Genomic DNA, 19,927 nt, shown 5'->3' with positions numbered 1-19,927 from the left:
ATTGCAGTGTTCATTCTATACCTAATTCTAGGTCTACCTTAAGAAATTGCCCCCCGTAATGGGGCAGGTAGCCCTACCTGATCACAACTCTCTTCCCTTGATCAGCATCACACGCATGAGAGCCATGGACTACTCTGTACGCGATGCAGCTCTTTTCTTCTCAGAGTTTGAGAGTGGCTTTATAAAAGTCTTGGCTATTAAGGATGCTGGGAGAAGTTCCTCTAAGACAATCCTGCCAGTTGAAGGCACTGTGATATCTCTAGCCTTAGACTGGATAAGTGGCAATATCTATTGGATTGACAGCAAGCGCCCCGCCATCCACGTAGGAACATCAGATGGCAGATATGTGCATATGGTGATTGGTGAAGGGCTTTCCCACCCCACCTCTGTGGTGCTGCATCCCCCATCTGCAGTGATGTGCTTTGCTGACTTGGGTACAGAGCATGGTATGCCTGGGCCCATGATTGAATGTGCTTCTATGGATGGAAGTGAAAGAAGAGTCCTCTGGAAGAGAGCCCAGACTCCTGTTGGCTTGACAATACTGGACGAGGGAATCCGGCTGTACTGGGCAGACCAAAGTAAGTAGGCCAGCTTACATGCTCCATGTTCCTAGCATCTGAATGGCATGGTCATCCATTCTAACTGAATTATGTGGCAAAATGAAAATCATGTGTAGTTCACATCTTTACCAACCCACACACTTTTCTTGCTAGAGAAAAGATATGCCATGCAGATAATCAGTAAAGAGTAAAGAGTTCACTCTGTTATCCAAAGCAACATATATACAGTCATGAAAGCAGTTGCATTGACTCACACAATGTCTTTTGAGAGAGATTTAAAATGGTCCTTGGCTGTCAATGTGAAGGATCTTCTTCCAGCAGCCCAGAAGCAGAAAATACTGTCTTGGCAAGCTCCTGCACAGAAAACCTAAACATGTAACTGTTGCCAAAACTCCCAGGCTTAGCTAGTTTTTCAGGCATAGCCCAACCAATCAGCTTAGACCTTTGCATTTTTCAGTTAACACACTCACCAACTGATTTTTACATGCTCCAACAAATTTCATCCTGCTTTGTTCTTTCTCGGTCTGAGATGACGCAAATTCTGTATCCTGGTTAAGGCTTAAAGAGCTTTGTCAGGAAGAGGTAACAGTGGAAATACAGTGATAAAGAAGGTACACTTACAACGCCATTTTGCTCATACTGTGCTGACCTGAATATCGGTGTTTCTTTGGGAAACAGAAATAAGCCACCAACAAACATTTTTTTTACTGTTAAGCAGTTGATTGCATAAGCTACAGACTTTTCTGCTTGTGTTGTTGACTGCTTGAGCCCTACCTGATGATAGATGGAATTAAGACTTGACCACTTAGTCCTGTTTGGAAAAAAGTATTCCCTACACTTTCAGAATAAAAGCTCTTCTCTACCTGCTGGCTGCCAAGCCAGGTTTAAAACATCTGGGTATGCCTTACAATTTAATTTTCTTACTGATGGTGAAAATACCTTCCTAATTTCTTAATGCACTGGCTTTGAAATCTCCTTTGGATAGTTTAAAAGTTGTGAAGTTGTGACTATAACCTCTGAAAGAAACATCTATCAACATAAACATGATTACTACCAAGATCTGGTCTAGCCATAGTGTAAAATGTTTACGTTTCTATTCTATTATCCAGTTGCATCTAGATAAAATATTTTAAGATGGCTCTAGTTGAGAGAACAGCCAATGGAAGTGGGAAAAGGAGAGACTTGTTTCTCTGCAGACAAAATCTCTACAAATCTCAGGCTTTAATGTGCTGTGAGTTTAATGTCAAGGATATTTTTGTTCTAGCTGCTAAGAAGCAATGGAGAAAGTATTATCGAACTACACCATATTCGTACCATGACTTGCCTCACATTCTTTACTTTCTCTAGCAAAGGGTACTATAGAAAGCATTCGTATGGATGGATCCCAATACAGACTTCTTCGGAGACGGCTGCATGGCCTTACGCTCTTCACAATACGGGAAGGAATCATCATTTGGACAACAGTGGCACACAACAGTAAGCAGGATTGCACTGTGCTAACTCTATCAAAGCATTTTAAGGCAGGCGCATCACTAGTGGTGATAGGCCATCTCATATAGACCATTGTCTCCCAATCCATTGCCCTGCAGATGCTTTGAACTCCAACTCTCAGAACTCCTGGCCATTGACTATGCATACAGTAGTTGATATCCAAAACATCTGGGACTCAGTCTAGTATAATACAGTTTTCCCTCACTTATGACGGGTGTTACATTCCATAAACACCTGCAAAAAGTGAAAATCTGTGAAGTAGGGACGCTATATTTATTTTAATATTTATACATTATTTTAGTAGTTATACATTATTTTAAGTCTTTATAAACCCTCTACAGTAATCAAATATATTGTAGAGCATTATTAACGTAGTTTCCTCCCCTACTTTCTACTCCAATTAGTTCAGTCCATAACAGACAAGCATTTCCCACCAGGATTGGAATGATCCATTCAGGATGGAAATTGAGTGGCATAGTGGTTAAGTTATTTAAAGGAATGAAGAGACAGGGGAAGAAAGGCTTTTTGGCCACAGCGTATCCGTGAAGATGACTTTTTTTAAAAAAAGCTTCATTTCTTTCCAAATGTTTTTTTATTTGTACCCTCATTTTTTTGGGTATTACAACACCCCCCCTCCCCCGCTTCTGGGACAGTGCTTGACTCAGTCCATTTTGAGTCGGCGGGGTTGTTGGAGATACCAACAAAACCTCAGAAGCCACTGAAGCTCTTTGAAGGTAGCCAGGAACACCGGCAGCGCTAACTCCCTCCCTTTGCTACCCCCCAGCCCCTGTCCAGGCCTCATCCCCCCCCCTTTTCCCCTCAGGGCAGGCAAGAGAACGCGATAAATGTTTTACATTAATGTCCGCAAAAAGCAAACCGCGAAGTAGTGAGGGACCACTGTATATCCATTTGGTCCAGAAATAAACAGAAAAATAGCAAGTTGCTAGGGTTAGGAAGGTCTAGTGGATTACTTAGGTGATCCCTCGTTGGACGAGTAAGATGGTCTTCCATTATGGATTTCCTTGTGGGTCCGTATGTGGCTGTGGAGCCCTATTCTTGCTCTGCATCTTCTTCCGCCGTGAGGGCATTGGTTTCCAGGTGGAAGGTGGTCCCGGTCGGGGTTGGCTTGACGCGCCTTCCTCCTGGCACGTTTCTAGTGGATACCATAACATAAAAAGTGACAATTCCATACACAGGAATAAATGGTTTTTCCCTCCCTGACTGGATTTTATTCCTTAATAGGTGCAACAAGGGTGTGGCACAGTAAACTGGACATTGAAGAAAGCTGGTGGTTTCAAGTTAACCAAAAACTTGTGGATATAAAGATTTACAGCAAGCTAAGCCAGCAAGGTAAAGTTAATGTGTGTGCATATGCCTCCACGTCACCTGTTGACATATGGCAATAACAAGGATTTAACAAGGACCTTCTTAAACAAGGAATACTCAGAGGTAGTTTTGCCAGTTTATCTGAGACATAACACCTGGTATTTGTTGGTAATTTCTCGTCCAAGTATTAATCAGGACTGATCCTGCTTAGCTTTTGATATCAGATGAGATCTTGTGTGTTTAGGCATCTTGCCTAAAATTCACATACAGTAGAGTCTTGCTTATCCAACATAAATGGGCCGGCAGAACACTGGATAAGCGAAAATGTTGGATAATAAGGAGGGATTAAGTAAAAGCCTATTAAATGTCAAATTACATTATGATTTTACAAATTAAGTACCAAAACATCATGTTTTATAACAAATCGACAGAAAAAGCAGTTCAATACATGGTTATGTTATGTAGTAATTATATTACGAATTTAGCACCAAAACATCACAATGTATTGAAACAGCTGTGGATCCGGGCAGGAGGCAGACTGCCTTGGATAACACAGAACATTGGATGAGCAAAAGTTGGAAAAGTGAGACTCTACTGTAGCTATATATTTATCTGGGGACTTAAACATATTTGGACTACAATGTGCAGTAATTTCACCCTCTGGTGTTCATGCAGTCCATAATTCAAGTCTGTTTTTAACTTAATGCAAAAACAAGAATGACCTTGCAACCTCAGTCCCTGATGGGAGCATGTCACTTAATTTGGCTGAAAAGTTGTCCTATAATTTTGCTAGGTTGAGCACTTTCTGAAAATATTATAGGTATCTTTTATATTTTATTTTGGCTTATTCTAAGCTGTTAAAATGGAGCGGGGCAGGGGGAGATGTGTGATTATAGCCTGACACAAGTTTATTGTATCACCAATTAGCTGAAGAAAAGGATGTTTCCTTAGCCCAGTGGTTCTCAACCTGCGGGTCCCCAGATGTTTGGCCTCCAGCTTCCAGAAATCCTAACAGCTGCTAAACTGGCTGGGATTTCTGGGAGTTGTAGGCCAAAACATCTGGGGACCCACAGGTTGAGAACCACTGGGAAAATGGTAGATTAGACCAAAGCAATCAATGTCATCTTCTTGCTGCTTTTAGGTACAAATGGCTGCTCAGAGAAGAATGGAGGATGCAGCCATATCTGTTTGCCAGTTCCACATGGAAGAAGATGCAGGTGCACCGCTGGGTACATCCTAGAACATGGCACGTCTTGCACCAAAGCCCCCAAATGCCCAGGCTGGCTTCAACCCTGCAAGTACAGCAGCAAATGTATTGCAAAGGCTCAGATCTGTGATCGCACTGTTGATTGTCCTGATGGCTCTGATGAGACAGACTGTGAGTAACCCCATTGAAAAAACTGCATGTGGATCCAAAGCAGTAAATAGTTGTTTGGGGCCCTAGTCTTGCTAAAGATCACATATAATAGCTGAAGGATATAATATAATAGCTGAAACAATGGCTAGAGAGTGAGATATATTAAGATCAGCCACTACCTGACTCAAAATGTCTCCCCATTGCAGTTAGGGTTGAGGTTTTAAGAGGACTGAAGCAGCATGTTTTTCTAATGCAGAAAAACTGCACTGCAAACAAATTTATTTAGTAAAAGAAAGAAAACAGATGTCCATGCGGCATATTAAAAAACTAGTATGGCACGATCTGTTCCAAAGGAATTCTAACACTTGTAAGATGGCAAACAGGAACCAGGTACCTCAGAATTGTCAAGTGCTGGATGGGGTTGCGCTTCTCCTGAAGACACAGGTTCGCAGCTTGGGAGTGATCCTGGATTCATCACTGAGCCTAGAACCTTAGGTCTCGGCAGTGGCCAGGGGAGCTTTTGCACAAGTAAAGCTTGTGCGCCAGTTGCACTAGTACCTTGGAAAATCAGACTCTTGTTACATCTCGAATAGACTACTGCAACATGCTCTATGTGGAATTGCCTTTGAAGACTGTTCGGAAGCCTCAAGTGGTCCAACGGGTGACACCAGATTCCTAATCCGAGCAACATACAGGAGCACACAACCCCCTGTTGCATCAGCTACACTGGCTGCCAGTGTGCTACTGAGCACAATTCAAAGTGCTGGCTTTAGCCTATAAAGCCCTAAACAGTTCTGGGCCAGCTTACCTGTCTGAACCACCTTGGAAGTTAAGATTTTCTGGGGAGGCACTGCTCTCAGTCCCACCTCCTTTGCAGGCACGATCAGTGGGGACGAGAGACAGGACCTTCTCAGTGGTGGCCCTTCATCTATGGAACTCTCCCCCCCCCCAAGCTAAATTAGATCAGCTCCCTCCCTCCTGATTTTTCTAAAGAAATTAAAAACTTGGCTGTGTGACCAAGTCTTCAGAGAGTAATTCAGTGCAATATTTTGTTGTTTATTGGTTCAGTCACTTCCGACTCTTTGTGACCTCATGGACCAACCCACGCCAGTGCTCCCTGTTGGCCATGGCCACCCCCAGCTCTTTCAGAGTCAAGCCAGTCACTTCAAGGATGCCATCCATCCATCTTGCCCTTGATCGGCCCCTCTTCCTTTTTCCTTCCATTTTCCCCAGCATCATTGTCTTCTCCTGTCTTCTCATGATGTGGCCAAAATATTTCAACTTTGCCTCTACTATCCTTCCCTCCAATGAGCAGTCGGGCTTTATTTCCTGGAGGATGGACTGGTTGGATCTTCTCGCAGTCCAAGGCACTCTCAGAATTTTCCTCCAGCACCACGGTTCAAAAGCATCCATCTTCCTTCGCTCAGCCTTCCTTATGCTCCGGCTCTCACATCCATAGGTTACGACAAGGAATATCATTGCTTTAACTATGCAGATCTTCGTTACCAGCGTGCAATAAGTGGATATGAAATAAGTGCAACACAATTGGAATGGCTCCTGGACTATGGCTTTGAATTTGTGTGGTTTTAATAATTGGTTTTACTGCATAGATGTTTTTTCTTAACTTTATGGTTTTTAATGTATATGCTTACTATATGTTTGTTTATATGGCATTGAATTGTTGCCAATTTGTAAGCTGCTCTGAGTCCCCCTTCAGGGTGAGAGTGGGTGGGGGTATAAATATAGTAAATAAATAAGTTGCCCTTCCCAAAATTTCCTTAGAGGAAATAGTCCAAGTCAGTGATGAGAACTGCTGTCATAGACAGATGGTAATACCATTACATGTATGAATCTAGAATGAAACATGCTCACAGCTGAACTGTCAGGCAGACTTTAAATTGGGTCAGTAGAAATTTCAGAAAGGTAACCATTTTTAAAGCATATCTGATTGCTGCAAGAAGTAAATAATGTAGTTTTTGAACAGTAGATTCTTCTTGCAGCTGTCTTGGCTTTCAATAGACTATCAGGCCTGTCATCATACAAGACTGACGATGCTGTGCTCTGTAAGTGATCTGAATTCATGCTATTCTGCCTGCAGGCAACTACAATGTCAAGAAAGAACCACTGACCACAACCTTATCTTGGGCAACAGTGTTGCAAACCAACAAGTTGATTGGTAATAGAAAGACACTGGCACCTACCAAAACCACCGTCACTAAGAAACCTATCACTAGAAAGGTGTACATACAACCAAGAGTGACAAAACCAAAGAGTACCACTACAACACGTACTACTATGAAAATAACGCAGGCATTCTCTCCAAGTAAAGCACGCAAGACTACATCATCTACAACACAGAAATGGAAAGGACCTTCTCTGGTGCAGGAAATCGTGGCAAACAATCTAGAGTCTTGCAACAGTGAGACCTGCAATATGAGGGGAGACTGCATTGCGGAAGGCAATGGAGTGAAGTGCAACTGCATGTTGGGCTACAGTGGAGACTACTGTGAGGAAGAGGAAAGGAGGTCTACAGCTGGCTCTGTTGTTTTGGCCATTTTTTCTGTCTTGTTGCTTGCAATGGCCGCAGCAGGGGTCTATATCTACTTGAGAAGGCAAAGAACCCGCCCAAGGTAGGCTCTGATTTTATTTATTATTTTATCAATGTGGACTCTGTACACACTTGGGAACACTTGGACACCTCCTCTTCCATCAGGACATAATGCTATACTGATTCTATCGGGTTGAGTATCTTTAATTTGAAATGCTTGGTGCCAGAAGTGCTTTGGATTTTGGAGTAACTGTATTTGCATATATGGCATTATGCAATATCTTGGATCTAAGTCTGAACGTGAAATCTATGTTTCAGGTACTACCTTAACATAGCGTTAAGGTAGTTTTATACAATATTTTAAAATAATTTTGTACATTGAACCACCAGAAAGCAAAAGTGTGCTTTTTTTCAGATTTTGGAGTATTTCAGATTCTGGAATTCCAAATAAGGGATGCTCAACCTGCTCTACTGAAAACTGTTACTAATCTTCCAACTTTCCTCCTATGCTCTCTTTTTCATCCTTTTGACACTGGGGCCTCTGTTTCTGCAAGGAAGTCAAACTGTATGGCATTTGGCTAGGTCACTTAATCCACCTTGCATGGGGAATTCTTTAACAAGTAGTGTTGGGCTTGATTTTTATTATGCTGAAATGGTTCTGTGTAGTATATTATTCATAAGGATTGTTTGAGTATCATAAAAATATGAAGCTAAATGTGAGGGTGACTAGCTTTCTCTGTGTGTGCAGGTGTAATGAATGAGTAAGTATAAGACTATCCTACTTTAAAACTCAGTTCTGAAAGATATTGCCTATTCAATACTTCTGCTAATTGTATTGTTGAAGGCTTTCGTGGTCGGAATCACTGGGTTGCTGTGAGTTTTCCAGGCTGTAAGGCCATGTTCCAGAAGCATTCTCTCCTGACATTTCACCCATATTTATGGCATGCATCCTCAGAGGTTGTGAGGTTTCTATATCTGTGGAATGTCCAGGGTGGAAGAAAGAACTCTTGCCTGTTTGAGACAAGTGTGAATGTTTTGCTTGTTTGTTATTGACTTTGCTATGGTTTTATATTATTTTAATGTTTTTAATTGTATTTTATGGTCTTGGTACTGACTGTGAACCGCCCCAAGTCACCTGCAGGCTGAGAGGGATGGTATATAAATATAGTAAATAAATAACTAAATTGGCCACCTTGATTAGTATTGAATAGCCTTGCAGCCTGGTTGTTTCCTGCCTGGAGGAATCCTTTGTTGGGAGGTGCTGGCTTTGCTTGCTTCTTGTCTGGAATTCCTCTGTTTTTGAGTGTTGTTCTTTATTTACTGTCCTGATTTTAGAAGTTTTTTAAATACTGGTAGCCAGATTTTGTTCATTTTTATGGTTTCCTCTTTTGCTTTTGTTCATCAGGTGCACACCTATGGCTGTCTTCTCTGGTTGAATTAGTCTGCAGTGCCTTTCATGTTCCTTGATTGGTGATTCAGGACAGTAAATAAAGAGAAACAGTCAAACAACAGGGGATTTCCTGGCATGGGCCAGCTAACCACTCCCAACTAAGGATTCCCTAGGCAGGAAGCAGCCAGGCTTTGAAGCTGCAAGGCCATTCAATGCTAATCAAGATGGCCAGTTGCAACATTCACACTTGCCTCAAACAGACAAGAGTTCTTTCTCCCACCCTGGACTTTCCACAGATATATAAACCTCACTTGCCTAGTTTCCAACCAACCTTACAACCTCTGAGGAGCTTGCAATAGATGTGGGCAAAACGTCAGGAGAGACTGCTTCTGGAACATAGCCATACAGCCCAGAAAACTCACAGCAATCCACTTCTGCTAATTCTAACTTTGGCTGAGCTTTGAGCTCGAATGGCAAAAATAGGTTTGTAGAACATTACGGCTTTCATGCTGGGTGCACTGATTGCACACTTGCAGCATTTGCAACTCTGAGCACAAAAGAGTACAGTGAGGCCTTTTGGCAACTTTGTACAGTTTTGTACAGTTAGTACAAAACAGTTAGGGGGGTTCTTGTACAGTTAGGAGGGTTCTTAACAACCACAAGGGTGGTTGAAGTTGCATGTTAGTGATATACCTGGCACTACAGCAGAATTATATCTTTACAACACCAGCATCAACCTAGTATATGAGGTGCAACCTGTATCTTATTTTGCTTCTTTACAGGACTTCAAGTACAGGATCTTGTAAAACACTGACCAGTTACCAGAAGGATAATGAACCAGAGGGAGAAAACTTTGTCGAAGATGAAACCTGTATTAATGCAGCTTATAATCCAGAGCAGGTGAGGGCATCGCATTAAGCCCTTGTTGTTATCTTCCATCTCCAAGTGTGTATACTTGGAAAGCCTTAAGCACTTGCATACATATTATTACTTCCTACTTAAATATGGACCACAGCTTAGTCTATTAATCAGCACAGCCAGTGGTGAGGAATGTTAGGCATTGCAGTCTAATTGCAGTTGGAGGACTGCATTTTGCAAAACTCTGTAATCAAAAGTATTTCATAGAATCATAGAATCCTTGAGTTGGAAGAGACCTTGTGGGCCATCCAGTCCAACCCCCTGCCAAGAAGCAGGAAAATCACATTCAAATACCCCTGACAGATGGCCATCCAGCCCGTTTGAAAGCTTCCAAAGAAGGAGCCTCCACTGCACCCCAGGGCAGAGAGTTCCACTGCTGAACAGCTCTCCTGACTGTTAGGAGGTTCTTCCTAATGTTCAAGTGGAATCTCCTTCCTGTAGTTTGAAGCCATTGTTCCGCATCCTAGTCTCCAGGGCAGCAGAAAACAAGCTTTCTCCCTCCTCCCTATAACTTCCCCTCACATATTTATACATGGTCCTCACCGTGTCTCCTCTCAGCCTTCTCTTCTGAAAATTAAACATGCCCACCTCTTTAAGCCACTCCTCATAGGGCTTGTTTTCCAGACCCTTGATCATTTTAATCACCCTCCTCTGGATACATTCTAGCTTGTCAACATCTCCCTTCAATTGCAGTGCCCAAGTTTAAGTCCACGTGTTCTGAAATGAGAAGCTTGCAAAACTACAATGTTTAGTTGCCTTGAAGATCAGATCCAATGAAGTACTAAAATGTTGGGGGTGCCAAATCTGTGGGCTGAAACAGGCTATTTTTCATAGCAAAGTATTCACCTACAAATCTTCATTCACTGAAGAATTTATCTAGCCTGTTAATATGGGTTGTTTTCTATTTGCAGTGCAGGGAAAAATAGTGGTCTATTTAGTGATAACCCTAAACTTTGACCTTGCTCTCCTCCATAGGAACTATCAACTCCTCTGAAGACATACCCAGGCACAGATTTGTAAAATAACTTAATAAATTATTAATTGAATATTTCTTGCTGTTTTTTTCCCCTAGTGGTGGCAATTTGGTCTGAAGCAGAACTTGGGGAGGGGTGTCTTCTGCATTTTTGACTTCTGCATTTTGGACTTCATGTAATAGCAGCAGAAAAATAATGGTCACTGTAGCACTTTGTTTTAATTAAAACATCTAAAGCCGATTGAGAGCTGCAATCCTTGGGGATTAAAAAAATAGCTCCACGGTCTATTTCTCTGGGTAGAAAGGACTGGCCTCATGCTTTAATTCTAGGAGAGGGTTGGGAGCCATGCAGTCTACCGGATTTTGAGTGGCAAGTCTCATCAGCTGTAGTCAACCCAGCCAAGGATGATAAACAGTCACCATCCAGAAACATCTGGTTAGCTGACTAATTGACACTTCTCTTCCATGGCTAGTACATATCAATTTGCAGTGTGTATGCACATACAAGTCAATTAATGGTGAGCCCATACAGAAATATACAGAAGTGGTTTGCCATTGTCTTCATATAAGTACATGGGATTTCTGGTGGTCTCTTATTTATTTATTTATTTATTTATTTATTTATTTACAGTATTTATATTCTGCCCTTCTCACCCCGAAGGAGACTCAGGGTGGATCACAATGTACATATACACGGCAAACATTCAATGTCTTTTTTTGACATACAAGACATTTAGACAGATAGAGGCCTTTCAGCAGTTCTTCCATTTCGGATCCTGGAGGTTGCTCAATTCGGCCCCAGGGGAGCTGTCGCTTTGTCCACTATGACACCCAGCCTTTTTGATCGTAGTATTTCCTCCTTGCTCTCCCACATTTTTATGGTGTCAAAAATTAGCCTCTCCGCTTTAAGCGGTCCAGGTCGACAGTGAGCTGGGCATTTTTAAAAAACAGCTATTAACAGTTGGGTGCTCAACCCCGACTTGGGCTTTGAACTTGCCACCTTTTGGTCAGCAGTGATTTATTGCAGCTGATTAACCAGCTGTGTTACCAGCCTAGCCCTTTGAAGTGCTAACCAAACTTCACCATGTTTAGTTTCCAGAGAGCAGGTGGGATCTGGAGCCCTATCTCTCCCCTCTTAGCCTCCTTTCCCCCAAGCTAAACATACCCAGTTTCCTAAAACATTCCTCATAGGGCTTGGTTTAATTTTAGTCACTCTTCTCTGAACATGTTCCAGCTTGTCATTATTCTTTAATTGTGGTGCCCAGAACCAGTTACAGTATTCCAGATGAGGTCTGACCAAAGCAGAATTGAGTAGGACCACGACTTATCCCTCCTTTCCTGTCCCAGTGAACTTCTGCTCCTGTTTGTACGCACACAGGCTGTGTGTGTACAAACACTTTGTACACACTGATTGTGCCATGTGGTGTTTGGAACTTTCATTTGATTTTTAATACATAATTTAATAATAATATCTAACTTTATAATTATTTTGTTTATAATAAAGAATTAAAGATATAGCCTGCGAATGTTATACATATACATATATCCAAATGGTCCTTTACAAATAATAATAATAATAATACTCCTGACCTCACGCCCGTATTAAAAAATGAAGTATGGATTGTCAATGTTTGCAATCCCAGGTGACTGCAGGATTGAAGAGAAACAACTGGAAAAGCTGACACAATATGAGGATTTAAAGATCGAACTACAAAGACTCTGGCACAAGCCAGTCAAGGTGGTTCCAGTGGTGATCGGCACACTGGGTGCAGTGCCTAAAGACCTTGGCTTGCACTTAAACACAATCGGCGCTGACAAAATTACCATCTGCCAGCTGCAGAAGGCCACCTTACTGGGATCTGCACACATTATTTGCCTAGACACTTGGGAAGTGTCCAGTGTGTGATCCAATACAACAGCTAGCAGAGTGATCTTGTCTGCTGTGGACTCATCTTGTTGTGTTAATAATAATAATAATAATAATAATAATAATAATAATAATACTCCCTACCACTGACTGACTTATGGCAACCCAAGGAAATTCCTAAGGTTTTTTTAGACAAGGAATACTCAAAAGTAGTCTTGCACATTCCTTCCTCTCATATATAGCCTGCAGCACCTGGGATTTGTTGGTGATCTCTCATGCAAGTACTAATCAGTGCTAACCCTATTTAGCTTCCACAATCAGATACGATTTGGTGCTTATGCTGAACTACTTTCAATTTGCTAGCTCCACCATTTGATAAAGAGAACACTTCATATTTTTATTTTAGCAATTTTAAATGTCTTAATGACATAATAATATTTATTGGGAAATGCTTTAAATAGATACATCAAGAATCTCAGTGATCCAGCTGTTCCAACTATTATAATCACATAATCATGGAGAGGGAAGAGATTACCAAAGCCTTCCAGCCTAATACAGGAATATCCAACTGAAGCACTCCACAAAATAACCATCCAAACTCTGTTTAAAGACTTCCAGAGAAGAAGAATCCACCATTATCCTCTCAGGCAGCTTAATCAACTCTTTCAGTCAATATTTGTTTTTGGTTATAGAAGTAGGAGAATGTCACACTTTCAGGTGATCCTTCCCGGCCGCTGTTCTGTTCAGGCAGCTCATGCCTTGCCTTCCATTTGTAGAAATTTCCCGGTTTAGGGCTACAAATCTGAGTCACAGGGAAGCCTGCTTTGACTCCTACTACCCACTTCATCTTCCAGTACATCGAGGAAATTGCTGTGGTAATTAGATGTTGTATTCCAGCTTGAGATGTGCCTGTTTCTGCCATCTATGATGGAGGGGGAGCTAATGGCTGCCACGCTTCCTGGGCCCTGCTTGTTGCTTGGTGGGTAACTGGTGTCTTTAGCAGCTTTCTTCAGTTTGTATTCTTTGCAGCACTGGTGAAAGCTCACGGTCAGAGAGAGGCCTCCAATAATTTCCATGCAACTAGCGAGGTACCCTAAGACCAGGCAGTAGCCCACCGCCAGTGTGCTGCCTGAGGGGGAAGGCAGATTGTAGAGCTCATGATTGTACCAAGAGATGGCAATAAGGCTCAGCAGTCCAGAAATGAAGAGCAACAGCCCACCCAGTCCACCCAGCAAGTAATGGGGTCGGTGCTGCCAGCAGCGCACTCCCAACGTGGACACCACTAGACCCAGAGCGGTGACCACCAGTGAGGCAGGCATGAGCCCCTTGGCCACTTGCACAGGCAGCTGGGAGAAGTATCCCAGGGTGTCCTTAATGTCATAACAGGTGTTCAGGTTGCTGCTCTGGTACTCATTGCAGAACTGCCAGATGCCTTGGTGCTGGATCAGGTCCTGTGTCTCCCCAGGGATGAGGCTGACAGTCCTCCAGGTCTGAGCCAGGGTGCTGGTTAGGTTTAGGACAAGCCCACAAGGGCCAAGCACAATGCCCACAATCATGGGTGTTGGGGTCCGCATACTGGTGGGTCCAGGCAAGGGAGACAGTGAGCTATAAATATATTGCTGCTGCTCTCAAGAAGCCCCGTCCACCTTTATTTTCCTACCGAAAACAGGAACCTACCATGCAGCTACTATTCCCTATAAGCTGAAGGGAATTTTTGATTGTGTGTGACTGGATGCTAGGATGGCGTGCAAGGCAGGCTTATCTGTTGCCCCATAAACCAAGACCACTGGAGAAGACACCCAATGTTCTGTATCTGAAAAACAAAATGAAAAAAATAGTAATGCCAGAGAATCTGCATTTTGTAAGACTTACCTATCTCCTCCTAGCCATCAAGAAATCCCTAAGCTTCTAGGGATCTTAGAACTATTTATGAACAATACATGTCTTTTAAATATGGCAGGACCTTCTTAGTAGTGGCACCCTGGTAGTGAACCTCCCTTTTTTAAGTTTCCCAAACTGTGCTCCTCCAGATGTTCAGTTCCCAGAAATCCCAGCCAGCTTACCAGCTGTTAGGAATTGTGGGAACTGAAGTCCAAAACATCTGGAAGGGAAACACTGCCTTAGAGAATCAACCAGCCCTCACTCATTTTCTTGAAGGAACCAGCCAGATTTGTTCAGATTCTAATGTTAATAACCACTACATAAGGAGATCGCTATTGCAAGTGTGGAATAAGTATAAGAAAATATTTTATATCAAGAAGTCCTTAGGAGGAGCCTGAAAACGTGGTTTTTAAACGTCGTTGTGTTACCTTTAATGTTTATTGTTTATTTTTTGTTATGAATTTTATTTTATTGTTTGTATTAATTGTTGTTATTGCTTTTATCATTGATGTATTGTGGGCTCAGCTTCATGTTAGCCGCACCGAGTCCCTCGGGAGATGGTAGCGGGGTATAAATAAAGATTATTATTATTATTATTATTATTATTATTATTATTATTATGCTCTCCACACAAAGAAGGGAAATTGCCCTGAAAAGACTTATAAGGACTTGTGGATATTGGACAACAAACAATTCAGAATAAAGACAAGATAGGAATTTCTGTCTGAAGGATTCCCAATCATCTTTAACAGAAGGTATCAGATAGCCCCCCAAGTAAATCCAGGCAATATAGTGCTGTCATAAATCTCATCTGATTACCAACCAGAAACTGCACTAGCAGATGTAGTTTTAAGAAATAGACTGTTGATATCCATATTCATAATCCTTGGGTGAGTTTGCAGCATGTTTGCGACCTCATGTGAGCCGCACTGAGTCCCTTGGGGAGATGGTAACGAGGTACAAATAAAGTTGTTGTTATTAATATTATTATTATTATTATTATTATTATTATTATTATGTTAGCAAGAGGTTCCACAGCCAGAGCAAAGAAAAGAGGTGAAAGAAGACAGCCCTGTTTAATTCTCTAGAAACAGAAATAAGTTCCAAAACTACTCCACTATCTTTAATTGGAAAAGGAAAAGGAGACCTCGAATTCGGCCTAATTCGGACCGCTTATCCATATTAACAACCCCCAATCGGTCTCCTAAGGTAAATTGGTGTAACCAGGTGAGTGGGCCCTCTGGTTTGAAGGTGGTGTTGTTGAACGCCAGATCTGTCAACGGAAAAACGACCTGGATTCAGGATTTAATCCTGGAGGAGCGGGCAGATCTGGCGTGCATCACGGAGACCTGGTTGGATGAAGCTGGGGGCGTAAACCTCTCCCAGCTTTGTCCTCCAGGCTTCTCCGTGCAACACCAGCCAAGAGCCGGAGGACGGGGAGGCGGGGTCGCAGTGGTCTATAGAGATTCCATCCATCTGACCAGGAGTCCCATCCCGCAGACCACAAATTTTGAATGCGTCCACCTGAGGGTGGGTGACCGGGACAGAATAGGGATTCTTGTAGTGTACCGTCCACCTCGCTGCACTACAGTCTCCCTGCCTGAGCTAGCGGGGGTGGTCTCGAGCCTGGTGGTGGAGTCCCAACGGCTTCTTGTGCTGGGGGACTTCAACATCCATGCCGAGGCGACCCTCACAGGAGCGGCTCAGGACTTCATGTCTGCCATGGCAACCATGGGGCTGTCCCAACAAATAACTGGCCCCACCCACTGCGCTGGACACACATTGGACTTGGTCTTCTGCCAGGGATGGGAGCAGGGTGGCGGTGTGGAGGAGTTGTCTATCTCTCCGTTGCCATGGACCGACCACTTCCTGATCAGATTTAGGCTCACTGCGCCCCCTAACCTCCGCAAAGGTGGAGGACCTATTAAGATGGTCCGCCCCAGGAGGCTTATGGATCCGAACGGATTCCTGACGGCTCTTGGGGATTTTCCCGCTACCTCGGTAGGTGACCATGTCGAGGCCTTGGTCGCTCTCTGGAATGGGGAGATGACCAGGGCAATTGACAGGATCGCTCCGGAACGTCCCCTCTCAAGTAACCGAGCTAAACCAGCTCCTTGGTTCACTGAGGAGCTGGCAGCGATGAAGCGAAGGAAGAGGGAACTAGAGAGCGTGTGGCGCTCGGACCCAAGCGAGCCAAATCGAGCACGGTTTGTGTCCTTTCTAAGGGCATATGCCGCGGCAATAAAAGCTGCAAAGAAAACTTTCTTTGCGGCCACTATTGCGTCTGCAAAAAACCGTCCGGCGGAGTTGTTTCGGATTGTCAGAGGTCTTTTAACTCCCCCTACTTCAGGCGGGAGCCCTGACAGTTCGGCCACGCGCTGTGAAGCATTTGCTCGGTTCTTTGCAGACAAAGTCGCTTTGATCCGTTCTGGGCTGGACGCCACATTAAATGCAGTCTCCGTGGATGTGACACAAGCACCTGCTTGTCCTATTTTGATGGATTCTTTTCAGTTTGTGAAGCCCGAGGATGTGGACAAGATACTTGGAGGAATGAGGCCTACCACGTCCATCCTAGACCCCTGCCCATCCTGGCTTCTGAAAGAGGCCAGAGGGGGATTGGCTGAGTGGGTAACGGTGGTGGTTAATGCCTCCCTTCGGGAAGGCAAGATTCCAGTGAGCCTAAAACAGGCTATTATAAAGCCGCTGTTGAAGAAACCATCATTGGACCCCACCAAATTTGACAACTTTCGGCCTGTTTCCAATCTTCCCTTCTTGGGCAAAGTCATGGAAAGCGTGGTGGCCTCACAACTCCAGGTATTCTTGAGAGACACGGATTATCTGGATTCGGCACAGTCTGGTTTCAGACCGGGACATGGTACCGAGACGGTCTTGGTTGCCTTAGTGGATGATCTCCGCCGGGAGCTAGACAGGGGGAGTGTGTCCCTGTTGGTGCTCTTGGACCTCTCAGCGGCCTTCGATACCGTCGACCACGGTATTCTTCTGGGACGCCTTGCGGAGATGGGTCTTGGGGGCACTGCTTTGCAGTGGCTCCAGTCATTTCTGGAGGGCCGTACCCAGAAGGTGTTATTGGGGGACTCCTGTTCAACACCACAGCCTTTGACCTGTGGGGTTCCTCAGGGCTCCATACTGTCCCCCATGCTGTTTAACATCTACATGAAGCCGCTGGGTGAGATCATCCGGAGTTTCGGGGTGCGGTGTCACCTGTACGCAGATGACGTCCAACTCTGTCACTCCTTCCCACCTGCTACTAAGGAGGCTGTCGAAGTCCTGAACCGGTGCCTGGCCGCTGTAACGGTCTGGATGAGGGCGAACAAACTGAAATTAAATCCAGACAAGACAGAGGTACTCCTGGTCAGTCGCAAGGCCGAGCAGGGTATAGGGTTACAGCCTGTGCTGGATGGGGTCGCACTCCCCTTGAAGGCGCAGGTTCGCAGCTTGGGTGTGACCCTGGATTCATCGCTGAGCCTGGATCCCCAGGTTTCAGCGGTGACCAGGGGAGCATTTGCACAGCTTAGGCTCGTGCGCCAGCTGCGCCCGTATCTTGGGAAGTCTGACTTGGCCACGGTGGTACACGCTTTGGTCACATCCCGCCTCAACTACTGCAACGCTCTCTACGTGGGGCTGCCCTTGAAGACGGCCCGGAAGCTCCAGCTAGTCCAGCGCGCGGCAGCCATGTTGTTAACCGGAGCGGGACGCAGGGAGCACACAACGCCCTTGCTGTCCCAGCGCCACTGGCTGCCGATTTGCTACCGGGCCCAATTTAAGGTGCTGGTGTTATCCTACAAAGCCCTAAACGGTTCCGGCCCAAAATACCTTGCGGACCGTATCTCGGCCTACGAGCCCACGAGGACCTTGAGATCATCTGGGGAGGCCCTTCTCTCGGTCCCGCCTGCCTCACAGGCACGCCTGGCAGGGACAAGAGAGCGGGCCTTCTCGGTGGTGGCCCCCCGGCTATGGAACTCCCTCCCTGCTGAAATTAGACAGGCGCCCTCCCTCATGGCCTTCCGTAAGGGCCTGAAAACATGGCTCTTCGAGAAGGCCTTCAACTAAGTGCTATGTTATTGGAATGACTACCGGAATGGACTACGACTATGAGATTGATTATGACCCCAAAATAAGACGAAGCGGATTTTTAGTTTAATTAGTTGTTTGTATTAGTAAGATGTTGTGTTGTGGTCCTGACTCATTGTAAATTGTTGTTTTTCTATGTTTTGTACACCGCCACGAGTCGCCCTAGGGCTGAGAGTGGCGGTTAATAAGTGCAAATAATAAATAAATAAATAAATAAATAATTGCTGCATTGTGCGTAGTGTAATACTGTAATTTGTAGTAAATTATGTTAGTATAAGATTGCTAGGTGTCCTCAGCTCTCAAAAAGGAAGGGGTGATCCAAAAGGGGGTTCTCCACTAAACCACCAAATAAATAGAGGTTTCTGCCCCTAAGACAGAGAAATAGAGAGGAGTCCCAGATGCACTTTCTCTCTCATATTGAAAGCCTCATTGCTCCTGTAGGAGTCTAGGAAGCTTGCTTTTGCAATTGCATCATCTTTGAGACTAAACTTAGACCTGATGGGATGCCTGTCCAATTTTCTTATTTTTGTAAAAAAAAAATTCTGCTTGCCTTCCAGAGTATTAAAAGGAACGAGCTTTTGACTCCTGCACACCCCAGTGAGTTCATGTTTTCTTCCAGCCACAGAAAACCAGCGAAAATTGCACAGTAGCAGTGCTGCCATTCTCATTTTACACACCGACAAAGAAGATCACAACATATTAAAGAGTTTTTGTGTTTCATGACCCATTTCCTTCAGGTTCAGGGGAAGTGAGGTTGCCTTAACAGAAGGTTCCCCGAACCCTGAAACAGATGTGGCTACGGATATTAAAGAGGAGCAAACATTTACCTGTATGTTTCCCTGTTTTTTGGCTGTCCTGCTGTGGACACACTTGCCGTGTCTGTTGCTTTTCCTCCTCTCAGTACCTGGTTGAAATAAGCTGGGTAATTCAACCGAAACCGGTGTGTGTACAGAGAAACTAAACCACTGTTTCAGCTGCCAAACTTGTTCTCGGTACAATTTTATGAGAGAGGGAGGGGAGGGATATGAAAACCGAAGTGGAACGAGGAAGGTTTGCCGTTACAGGTGATGCCAAGTCAGGCTTCAGGAAGGTGGTGTTTGTTCTAGGACTGCTTCATGATCATAGCAGCACAGGATGATGGTGAAATGATTATAGTCCTGAGTAAAGGTCAACTCTTACTGATCAGGAAACAACCCACCGGAGCAATAAAAAAAGAACACTCCTTAGAAAGAGTGGCATATACTGCATGGCCAACGCCACACTAAACACATACAGAGAAAATATGAGGTTGAGTGATTTCTGTTTTTAAACTGCTCTTAATGACCATTGAGAGAAAATATGCTCTGCAGCAAAATAAACCTTTTGAAAGAACGGAAAACTATTCCACAGATGGAAACTGGGACACATGTGACTAAGCTACATCACAATATGGGCAAGAAGGTAAAAGTTATTAATGGGGAAGAGTGCATAAACTCTGACTATGTGTTTGCTTTTGCCTGAGCCTTTCTTTTTGCCTGAGTCTTT

The 19,927-nt window shown here is 44.0% G+C and overlaps 1 protein-coding gene and 1 long non-coding RNA gene across 2 annotated transcripts; one reads left to right on the top strand and one right to left on the bottom strand.

The window, feature by feature from the left end:
• The first annotated feature begins 236 nt into the window (after positions 1-236).
• Positions 237-3,393, top strand: LOC137096424 (uncharacterized). The gene is made up of 3 exons (XR_010909460.1): positions 237-578; positions 1,908-2,036; positions 3,294-3,393. It is a non-coding gene; the product is annotated as an uncharacterized lncRNA (long non-coding RNA).
• A 9,765-nt stretch (positions 3,394-13,158) lies between these two features.
• Positions 13,159-19,492, bottom strand: CLDN23 (claudin 23). Its single transcript, XM_060760858.2, has 2 exons — positions 19,231-19,492; positions 13,159-14,243 (listed from the first exon to the last, which is right to left on the bottom strand). The coding sequence occupies exon 2, from the start codon at positions 14,002-14,004 to the stop codon at positions 13,225-13,227; it is 780 nt and encodes a 259-aa protein (XP_060616841.2). The 5' UTR covers positions 14,005-14,243; positions 19,231-19,492; the 3' UTR covers positions 13,159-13,224.
• Positions 19,493-19,927: the final 435 nt, after the last annotated feature.

This window comes from Anolis sagrei, chromosome 2 (assembly GCF_037176765.1).
Source record: "Anolis sagrei isolate rAnoSag1 chromosome 2, rAnoSag1.mat, whole genome shotgun sequence".
Classification (NCBI taxonomy): Eukaryota; Metazoa; Chordata; class Lepidosauria; order Squamata; family Dactyloidae; genus Anolis; species Anolis sagrei.
The sequence above is the reverse complement of the archived record's forward strand: the minus strand, read 5'-3'. Positions and strand labels throughout refer to the sequence as shown.